At 40.6% G+C, this 11276-nt stretch overlaps 1 protein-coding gene across 1 annotated transcript; it reads left to right on the top strand.

Moving 5' to 3' along the window:
* The first annotated feature begins 259 nt into the window (after positions 1-259).
* On the top strand, positions 260-10612 carry LOC106553151 (vomeronasal type-2 receptor 26-like). Its single transcript, XM_087707962.1, has 7 exons — positions 260-266; positions 932-1100; positions 2516-2807; positions 3674-4486; positions 5954-6166; positions 8413-8539; positions 9717-10612. Exons 1-7 carry the CDS (start codon positions 260-262, stop codon positions 10610-10612), a joined length of 2517 nt encoding a protein of 838 aa, XP_087564088.1.
* The last annotated feature ends 664 nt before the right edge of the window (positions 10613-11276 follow it).

The following is an 11276-nucleotide window of genomic DNA, read 5'->3' as shown; positions in this document are numbered from 1 at the left end:
TCTTCTTCTCTTAACTCGCTCATTGTTCCATTTTCAAAGCCATATCTATGAATTCTCCCTTTGTGCACCTACCTATAGAGCAGGGGTGAAATCGACACCTTTGCTACGAGTTCGCAAATGTGTGTCCTACGCATGCTCAGGATCTTCTGTGCATGCACAGAGCATCAAAAACAGGATGTGATGACGTCCAGGTGGAGCCTGCTACCAAGCGTGCCTGCAAAGTTAAGTAGAACAGCGAGGGTGGGGAATCCACCGAGCCATGCGATGTAGATTAGCTAGAAAGCAGGAAATCTAACAATTGTAGCTAATATAAATCGTGTGTCACAGCTCATTGTCAGTAATACCAGTTCACCCAAACTGGTAGCATTTTTTTACTACTGGTTTTGGCAAACTGGCAGCATTTTTTACTACCAGTTCAGGCAAACCAGTCCAAACCGGTAGCATTTCTCCCCTGCTGTAGTGTCATTCAGAGTTCAAACAGACAATGGTTCTCTTCCCTGCAATTATCAAAATCACAGTAATTTATTTCTTGTCTTATAATCCCAAGAGACATTTCTGCAAACTTTCAGAAAATGTAATACAAGGATATTTTTCGATATCAGTGTCAGACTCCAAAGCAAAGTTGGAAGGTGTCTACATTAGGAATGATGTATGTATAAATACTTCTGAAGAGAAAGAGTGAGCCTAGGAAGGATGTTAGGATGGGCAGAGGCTGTGTGTATTTTTGTCCCCTTCAGAAGTAAAGAGTTGGGTGGATTCTGTTTGGATTTTAAAAGAACCCTCTGTTGCTCCTGTCTTGGAAATAGGCTTGGTTTCTTCTACCTTTCTTCTCATTCCTTGAAAGAAGCCATTGCGACGCAGGAGGTTGGATCAGGCTACCAAGACAGGCTGTTGCTGTTTCTACTTCTGCTGCTGTTGTGCCCACCAACAGTCTATGGGAAGCGGAAAGCCAAATGCTTCCTGACTTTGGGTCAAGACGAAACAGACCCACAAAACCATGTCAGGCCAGGAGAGCTTTTCACCACTGGCATAGTCTCTGCAACCAAGGCTCGGTTTCTACCATTAACCTTCAACACAGTTCCTTTGACTCAGATTTCCCTGTAAGTCCATTTTTCTGCACTGAACTACAGCAGTTCCATTTCTGATAGTGTCCTAGAATTCCTGCCTTTATTTCTGGAAAGAGAGAAGTTCCCTGAGGAGGGACTTCCAGCACAAGTCTGAAAGCTTGGAAGATTAAACCTCTAGTCCTGGTGACCGACTCAGATTGGATCCTGCAATTCCAGCATTAAATTGTCAGACATATATTTCTTGACTTGCTACTTTACTGCCTTAATTTATCTTTCAGGATCCATGATACACACTACAATTAATGGGGCTCCTTTGCAACAGTCAAGTGCAGTGGCCAGGTAGAGATCAAATGTGCAAATTAAACAATCAGTTTGTTTTAGCTAATTAAGTAGAGCTAGACTATACATAAAAAGACATAGCTTGACCCTTGTCTTTTACCTGGTCCCTAGACAAAATGCAAAGGTTTCCTCAAGTTGAATTTTGACTAGCGAAGATAACATGGACAAAAGAATAAAAAAATTACACATTTTTCCCTACATTAGAGAAGGCCACGATATTTTTTCGATAACACAATTATCTGATAGTCTGAAGGTCCACAAAATAGGACAATTGGTTCATCGGTTCATCGGTCATTCATTCATTGATTCATTCATTGATTCATTCATTGATCTTGCAGAGGTGTATTCCGAACCTTTGAGAGAACCTTTTTGTGTCTCATATCCTCAAAAATGAAGATCTGGTGGGAAAAACCAGCAGGAATATATCAAAGCAGGTTATGAAATAGCAGTCTAGGAGAAGTCATGAAATTCATTTTTTAAAAAAAGCTAATTATATCCCTTATTATCAACATTTCTGATAATATAATTTGAATAATATGCAAAACTTTGGGTGTAATGTTTTAATTTGAGAATGGTATGATGTTCTTTGAGTCAGTTCGAAGACAGAATTTGTTCTGGACAATAACTTTAAAATACTATTTCTTCACTGTCCATGTTTGACAGTTTGACAAAAAAAAACAATTTTCTCTGTGTGTGTGAAAAAGGGATACGACTGGGTAGAAATTGTAATTTAATTTTATTTTTTAAAATATCCTTGAGTTTCTGAATAATATGACATATCTCACAGTATCCCCCACATTTATTAGGAGAATGAAAACAGGCTATTCAAATGAGTGATAAAATTGTAAAGCAGAAGAAAAAGAAAATTACCACTTATAGTATTTTTCTTTTCCTGTATTTTAATATTTTACTATTTTATAGAACTATAGTACAAATACTACTTTAATATTTTTAGGAAACTACAGAGACCTAGAAAAATAATTTAATAGAATGGTTGTTGTAATTCAGGCATGCAAACTTTTGTTCTTGACTCAATTAGAAATATAGTAGTGAATAATTTTAAACAAAGCACTGCTTTCACTAGTTTTATGATATATTTAAACTTTCAGGAGCACATCCACAAAATACTGGAAAATTCTTTCCTACCTTTTTGCTGTTCAGGAGATCAACCAGGATCCTCATCTCCTGCCTAATTTGACATTGGGTTACAATATCTATGAAGGTTATTTCAACACACGAATGACTGCAGATGGTTTGCTTGACCTGCTTTCAGCCGGGGAGGCCAATGTTCCCAATTACAGCTGTGGACGTGAGAAAACCCCATTGGTGGTTCTTGAAGGGGCAGAAACTGACATCGCCATCCAGATCTCAACCTTTCTGAATGCCTACAAAATCCCTCAGGTCTGTCTTTGCTGATGATGACTGTCAGTCATGCAATTTTCAATCAGAGCTAAATTGAGAACAGAGTTTGATAATTGAAAATGATAAGGAAAGTTTTGAAAGCTTCCAGTGATGGAGCATCCACAACTTCTGAAGGCCAGCAATGCTTTTTCTCCCCTCGTGTCTCCTGTATGGGCCCAAAGAAATACATTTAAATGAACAGAAATTACCACTTGGTACAGATTTAATAAAACCCGGTCGAATGAAATATGTGTTACAATGTAATTCCTTCAAAAGGCACCTAGGAGATTGGGCTCCAATGTATAGCACCTGCAACTATAGAGAGGGCTGATTTCTCAAGATCCCACATAATATTAATCAGAAGAATGACTTGCCTCCAGATGTTGTGAATGCTACAATACTGGAGGTTCTTAAGGAGAGATTGGACATCTTTTTGTCTGAAATGATATATGGTTTTCTGCCTAAGCAGGGGTTTAGATTAGAATACTTCCAAGATCCCTTCCACTTCCGTTATTCTGTTATTGCTTTTTATATCATTGTTAATTTTAACTGCATTTTCTATATTTTCATCTCTTGTATTAATGTTTGGCCACTTTTGTGAAATTTTAGGACCAGTGGTCCAAAAAAGAAATTGATTGATTGATTGATTGATTGATTGATTGATTGGCTCTAGTGGTTCTTTGTGATAGGAAAGTGCTGGATTCAAAGAGCAGTGAGAAGAGGAGCAATGTATAAGCCAAAGCATCAGAAAAGTCCCCCACCCAAGGGTCTTCACGGCAAGAGGTGGTCTTCCTATGGATAAGCATCTTCATATTTGATCTTTATGAATATCAAATGATAGTCTACTTGTTTTCTCTCCTTTTCAGATCAGTTATACATTTGCTTCACACATTCTGAGTGACAAGACTCGGTTTCCTTTTTTCTATCCAATGGTCCCCATTGAAGGAGTCCAGTATCCAGTAATTATCAAACTTCTCCTCCATTTCAAGTGGACGCTGGTTGGTTTGGTTGCTCCAGACACTAGCAATGGCCAGAGGTTCATGAACATGTTGATTTCTATGCTGACAGAGAAAGGCATTTGTGCAGTTATATCACAAAGGTTTACAGTGGTTGCCAGTGAATTAAAAATAAAGTTTCGTCAATACTACAAGTGGAAACAAGTCAATGTCTTTGTTTACCATGCAGAGACAAGTTATTTCCTAGAAGGCATAGCAGTTATAGAAAAAGTGCTGACTGCCTTTAAAAAGCCCATTGTAGGAAAAATTTGGATCACAACAGCCCGATGGGACCTCACTTTAGGTTTGAAGGTTTCCATCTCTTCTTTGCCCAACGTCCATGCCATTTTTTCCTTTCTCATGAAAACAAAGAAAGTGGCAAACTATGATGAATTTAAGCTCTTGTATTCTTTCATGGATCAGTTTCTAGAGGAAGCCTTCCAATGTTCCTATGGAAAGGCTGCATCATCTGTGAAAGTCTGGAGACGATGCAGAGAGAGAGAAGACCTGGAGCCTCTGCCCAGAGAGAAGATAGAACAGATCCTGGCTCTAGACAGCTATTTCATTTATAACACGATCTGGGCTGTGGCACGGGCTTTGAATTCGGCCAATTTATCCCAATCTAGGAGAGGCATGAGAAAACCTGTCAAGTGGTTGGAGATTCAAAGCCTAAAGCCTTGGCAGGTATTTCCTCTCCATGATATACACCTCTCCTGTGCAATTATTTTGAAAAAAAAATAACTTACCATATTTTTCAGATTACAAAACGCTCTGGACTATAAGACGCATCTAGCTTTTGGGATGGAAAACAGGGGGGGGGGAATCTGCGTCTGCCTCCCAGCATCCATCTGGTATTCATCTGACTTATTTGCTGCAGCCCTTTCACTGCAGCCCATTTGCCGCGACCCATTCAGTGCAGCCCATTCGCCATCACTTGTTCGCCATGGGCCATTTGCCACGGGCTGTTTGCCACCACCTGTTTGCCGCCGCCTGTTTGCTGTGGTGGCAAACTAGCACCATATCAACACCCTCCCACTTTTGTGGGTAGGAAAGGTGCATCTTATACTCCAAAAAATACAGTATTCTAAAGAAAAAATTAATCTATAATGAAAATATGTTATCTTCCTTACCAGGCCATCTTTGTTCTTCATTTCATAGAACAACATCTGCTTCTTGAGAACACACTGTATCTCCTTTTTTTACTTTTTCTCTTTGCACACTGTTGCACGGCTGTGCCCTACCCATTATAAAGCTCTCTCCACTGATGTAGTGCACATGTCTGCTAGAGAGTAGAAGCTCTCTGGCTCCACCACCTCTGGCTGCAGTCAGTTCTCTTAATCTAAATCTGATTAGAAACAACCCATGAGGAAGGATCTGAACAAGCATCAGCCCCAGACCAGTCAGGCTGGATCTTTCTTGGAAGGGAGACTCTCAGAGGTGAAGGAGAGACTGCCAGAATAACTAGGGGTCTTCCATTCTAATCCCTTACTCAAGGAGGAAACCCCTGAGTCACAGCCAGTACCAGACTGTGGACCATTTGGAACTGGACCATGGAAATGGCAGGCAAGCATGCAAACACCTATGAGAATTTGAAAGATTATTCAGTTCAGTGAAGTTCAGAATGTGGAAAAAAAACTGCAGAGGATTCACCGAGATTTATACATTGTGCTTTCTGTGATAAGGATTTTTTCCTCAGCTACAGCAGTGTCTTATGCAAAAAAAAAATCAGAACCACATAGGGAAATTCAATTAAACTGATGTATTCCTAAACAGCCTATGCACAGGAATCTTCAAGACTAATGGTTAGCACTTGCTGCGAGTTTGATAAGGGTTCATGGAATTCAAGGGGAATTGGAGCTTGGAGCTACATAGGGATTCTAGTGTGATCCCCCTGTTAACTGTCACCCAAAGATCTGCCAGTCAATCTCCTACAAGCATCCAATTCATCAATATGTGGAGCCATTGTATCTTCTTCCCAAACTTCTTTAATAAAAGCCAAACTATAATAGCCTAGAAAAGAAAGCTTATCAGTGCAAGTGATGTTCAACTTCCTTCAAAAAGCACAGGAAGTGCAGTGAAGAGATGGCTACGGCATAGATAGAAGAAATGTTGACTTACTTTCTAAACCTTGTTTTCTCTTTTCCATCCCAGCTTCACTCCTTCCTCCAGAAGCCCCAGTTTTATAATAATTCCATAGAAGGTGTATACTTGGATGAGAAAGGAGATCTGGCGGCTAACTTAGACATCCTAAACTCTGTAGTTTCTGCCAATAAAACCATCACTAGAATGACATTGGGGCATCTAGGAAGGCATACATTTGCAATTAATCAAAATAGTATTGCACGGATGGAAATGCTGAGCAAAGTGAGTATTGCTTTCATTTCATACCTTCTAATGCCTTTAATAACGAGTTGCTCTTGATTTGGGAAGGGGAGATTGAACTGCCAGTCAATTTTATCTCATTAGTTCTTGATGGTAAATAATATATTATTTGATGCTGATATATTATTTACTGCAGTTGTTAAGTGAATCATGTCGTTGTTAAGCAAATAGAGCTCCACATTGAGTTTGCATGTCAGTAGACCAGTGTTTTTCAACCACTGTGCCGCGGCACACTAGTGTGCCATGACATAGTGTAAGGTGTGCCGTGGGAGAATTACTTTATATATAGTCAATATAGGCACAGAGTTAAAATTTTTTAACATTTTCTAATGGTGGTGTGCCTCGTGATTTTTTTCATGAAAAAAGTGTGCCTTTGCTCAAAAAAGGTTGAAAAACACTGCAGTAGACAACTTGGAAGGTCATAAATGGTATTCACAGGACCCAGGATGATGCTAACCTCTTAAATACGTGCCCAAATTTTGATTGTGTAACCTTGGGGATCCTGCAATAGTTGTTAGTGTGAGGACCGGTAGCCAATCACTTTTTTTCAGTCCCATTGTAACATCAAACTAGTGCTAAATAAATAGTTGTAAGTGAAGGACTACCTGTATTCCATCCAACCTACATTGAAATAATGTAACATTAATCAGAATCAATCAGAATAGAGCTGTAGGGGATCTTGGAGGTCTTCTAGCCCAGGTGTCCCCAACCTTTTGGACCTCAGGGACCACTAAATTCATAATTTTAAATCCCGAGGACCACTAATATGATCTGCCTAAGGACCGGCTGGGTAGGTGTGGCCAACTCGATATCACTCAATTCAAGGGGCGCCTTGCCAGCCTCTACTTGCCCCTCCCCTCCTAGTTACTCCTTGCCCACCTGCCCAGGCTCCTTAGGGCCCCAACGTGAAGCAGTTGTTGAAGCTAAGCAGCCACCCTGAGAAAGGGTTGGCAAAACAGCTGGCTCATTTCAAATTGGATCTGATCAATAAGGAGGCTCAGCAGAAGCACCTCCCTGAGGACTACGAGCATAGACTTTCCAAGCAGAAGGAAGACCTGCGGGAGTGCAAGGTCAGGCACTGGAGCCTGGAGGTTCAGTGAGCTGAGATAGTCAGTCAGTTCTAGGCCATGATACAGTCCCACTGGAACAAGGCCCTCCGGCTTTTCACCACCACTGGCACTTCCCTCCAGCCTTCACCCAAAGCCCCACACAAGGAAGCTGAAGCAGACCCCAAGTCAGAGTTTCTCCCCCTTCTGACCTGCACAAAAAGATTCCAAAGGGGGAGACTCTCTGCAGCAACACAAACATTCATTGCCCGTATCCATCCCTGAGGTCGTAGTTTAAGGACTTCTAATTTAGTGCAATATAAAAAATGCAAATAATTTTTCTGTGGGCCACCAAAATTTTCTCACGGACCACCAGTGGTCCACAGACCACCAGTTGGTGACCGCTGTTCTAGTCCAACCTGATGGTCAAGCAGGAGCCCCTATATCATTTCAGACAAGAGGCTGTCAAGTCTCTTCTAAAAAAGCCTCCAGTGATGAAGCACCCACAACTTCTGAAGACAAACTGCTCAACAGGTTGATTGTCCTCAATGTTAGGAAGTTTCTCCTTAGTTCCAGGTTGCTTTTCTCCTTGATTAGTTTCCATCTATTGTTTCCTGTCCTGCCCTTTGGTGCTTTGGAAAATAAACTGACTCTGCCTCTTTGTGACAATCTGTCAAATACTATAATACTGCTATCATTTCCCCCCTAATCCTTATTTTCTCTAGATTAACCTAATGTAGAATGTCAATGGAGATTCTCAAACATGGTTTTCTCAAAGGTCCTTTTTCACAGGTCAACTGGGCTTTTGTGGATTTTTTCCCCTTGAAAACATTTCGATTCTCATCGAAGAAGCTTCAGATTTGAAGAAAGTTCTGGAATGAAAAGCAAAACATTTTCATGGGGAAAAAAACCCCTAGAAAGTCCAGTTGTCCTCTGTAAAAATACATTTGGGCCATTAATGTAGACCCTAAAGCTAGAAAGTATAGTGTGAAATTTCAGAAGAGGAGAGGTAAGCAAGATATAACTGAATCAGTTAGATGACCTCCACGTTTTGGATAGGCTTAGAATTAAGCAAAGCTAAATCTTAAACTGAAGATCATTATTCGTTCCTTACTATGCTCTCTCCTTCTCTCTCTTGAAGTAAATTCATTTCTTGAATATTCTTCTTTTTTCTCTGCTTAGCCATTGCCTCCTTCCAGGTGTGTAGAAAGCTGCCGTCCTGGGTTTGTGAAGGTGGCTCGTGAAGGAGAACCCATTTGCTGCTACAACTGTTTTCCATGTGCAGAAGGAACCATCTCAACCAAAGAAGGTGGGTGACAACAGGAAAATCTTGAGGAAAGCACCAACATTCTACCTTGAAAGGCTATAGAAAGGCAATCCTAAGTTTGGTTCTTTTCTTAACATTTTTTTAAACCTAATATGCAGAATTTATTTCACAATTTCGCAGACTAAGAAGTAAGATATGACATTGGATGTTAAACTTGGGCAGCACATAAAAATATTGTGGGACAATGAGGGGGTCTGGGATTATAAGGAAAGGTAGCACAGTAGTTAGAATGCAGTATTGCAGGCTAACTCTGCCCTGTGCCGGGAGTTTGATCCTGATGAGGCTCAAGGTTGACTCAGACTTCCATCCTTCTGAGGTCAATAAAAAGATTGTTGGGGGCAATATGTTGACTCTGTAAAACCGCTTAGAGAGGGCTGTAAAGTACTGTAAAGCAGTATATAAGTCTAAGGGCTATTGCTATTGTTGTCCCAAGCTGCTTTTCAAAAAGCAGCTGGATTTTCTTGGTTTTCCTCCTTAAAGACATTTTGCTTCTCATTCAAGAAGCTTTTTCAGTTCTCAGCAGCTTCAGCTTCTTGTTAGCTTTTGAACAGGACCTTTGAAATTACCATGACCTGGATGAATGAGAATCTCCATAGACATATTGCTATTGCCATTTAGACAGTTTCTCTGAGTAGTGAGAATCTGAGAGAGAAGGATTAAGTCTTAGGGCTTCTCTAGCACTGCTACTCCATCAACTCAACAGGAGAACAGCAGCTGATGGAGTAGGAGAGTTATAGCAGAGTCTACCACCCTTCGTTTGCTTTCACTATTATTACAGTGCCAATGTTTTCCTTCTGTAGTGTGGAAGTAGGCAATTACTCCTATGGAATGGAGATTTTACACTATCCTTCCCCTGCCATGTCCACCAAACCACACCCACCAACCCACAGAACCGGTAGTAAAAATTTTGGAATCACAGCACTGTTCTAAGAGTATGGAGAAGAGAGGGTCCTTTCACTTTCCAGAATCATTGGCCATCACCACCCAAAACTTATATTTTGCTTGCCTAACCGAGATATTTTAAGGTCTTCCACCACATACATCAATTCATATTATCACGTCTTCCTTTCCAGTCCCTCAACGTCATCTCTCACCCAACAAGTGTCTTTCATATAAGAATATTTATTTTCTTTCTTTTTGTTATGGATGTTCCTTATAGATGCAGAATCTTGCACCAAATGTTCAGAAGATCAGTATCCAAACATAAACCAAGATCGCTGCATCTCCAAGGCTGTAACCTTCTTATCCTATAAAGACTTTTGGGGAATTGTCCTAGCAACCATTGCCCTCTTCTTGTCATTAATCTCGGGCTTTGTTTTGGTAATCTTCATTAAACACTTAAAAACTCCAATTGTCAAAGCAAACAACCAGGACCTTTCCTTCATCCTCCTGATCTCACTCCTCCTTTCTTTCTTGACCCCCTTCCTCTTCATTGGTCAGCCAACCAAACCAACCTGTCTCCTGCAGCAAATGGTCTTCAGCATCATCTTCTCAACTGCCATCTCTTCTGTCCTAGCAAAGACAATCACAGTAGTAGTGGCCTTTTTGGCCACAAAACCAGGGAATAAACTGAAGAAATGGTTAGGGAAGAGCTTGGCCAACTCCATCGTTCTTGGTTGTTCCAGTGTCCAAGTTTTCATTTGCATCAGCTGGCTGGCCACTTCTGCCCCATTCCCTGACTCTGACCTGCACTCTCAACCTGGAGAGATCATCCTGCAATGCAATGAAGGCTCTGCTGCCATGTTTTATGTTGCTCTTAGCTACATGGGCTTCTTGGCTGCAGTCTGCTTTATGGTGGCTTTCCTAGCCAGGAACCTCCCAGGGGCTTTCAATGAAGCCAAGCTGATCACCTTCAGCATGCTGATCTTCTGCAGTGTTTGGGTGTCCTTCGTGCCGACCTACCTGAGCACCAAAGGGAAGTATATGGTGGTCGTGCAGATCTTCTCCATCTTGGCTTCCAATGCTGGCCTGCTCGGCTGCATCTTCATCCCCAAGTGCTATATTATCATTCTGAAGCCAAATGTGAATACAAAAGAACATCTGATGTTAAAATAAAACAGTAACTATTATAAATTACCTCTTAATCATGTTGTGTGATAAATCCAAGTGAATCATAATGTTATTTGACTAAAAGTAAATAAATAATGGGTTTCTCATGTATTTTTCCAGTTGAATATTTAGAATTATTGCGTGTTTCTACATCTCAATGCATACATTTCTTTAATTTTGGGGCCACTCATCTTTCAAATTGTTACTATAGGCATTATATTTAATAAAGGCCTTATTAATTGAAGAAATATATAATCAAGCTTTCTTCTAGCTGCACAAAGAGCAGTGACTTTTTCAAACCAAGAACAGGGTATTTATTGTTGCTTTATGGAACGAGATGAATTGTCCTTGAACTAACTGAGGCCAACAATGAAACATCTCATGCCAAGCATCCTCCCCTTCTCTTCAGTTTTGTTGAATTTTAAAAGGAGAAATAGGAATAAAATTAACAAGAAATGCATTTGATGATCCCCAATTTGTCAGCATGATTAGAATGCAGTATTTCAGGCTAACTCACTGCTCACTCCAGCAGTTCGATCCTGACCATCTCAAGGTTGACTCAGCCTTCCATCTTTCCAAGGTTGGTAAAATGAGGATCCAGATTCTTAGGGGCAATAGCCTGACTCTTATACACTGCAATATATTGCAATAATGAGGCAATATATACTGT

Source organism: Thamnophis sirtalis, unplaced genomic scaffold (assembly GCF_051295495.1).
Source record: "Thamnophis sirtalis isolate CommonGarterSnake01/CBP01778 unplaced genomic scaffold, rThaSir2_p1.2 scaffold_3, whole genome shotgun sequence".
NCBI classification, from domain to species: Eukaryota; Metazoa; Chordata; class Lepidosauria; order Squamata; family Natricidae; genus Thamnophis; species Thamnophis sirtalis.
The sequence above is the reverse complement of the archived record's forward strand: the minus strand, read 5'-3'. Positions and strand labels throughout refer to the sequence as shown.

Excerpts from the sequence above, each read along its gene's own strand:
- LOC106553151 (XM_087707962.1), top strand. Across the intron at positions 4,487-5,953 it reads AAAGCCTAAAGCCTTGGCAG|CTTCACTCCTTCCTCCAGAA; the intron begins GTATTTCCTCTC and ends TTTCCATCCCAG. Across the intron at positions 8,540-9,716 it reads AACCATCTCAACCAAAGAAG|ATGCAGAATCTTGCACCAAA; the intron begins GTGGGTGACAAC and ends TGTTCCTTATAG.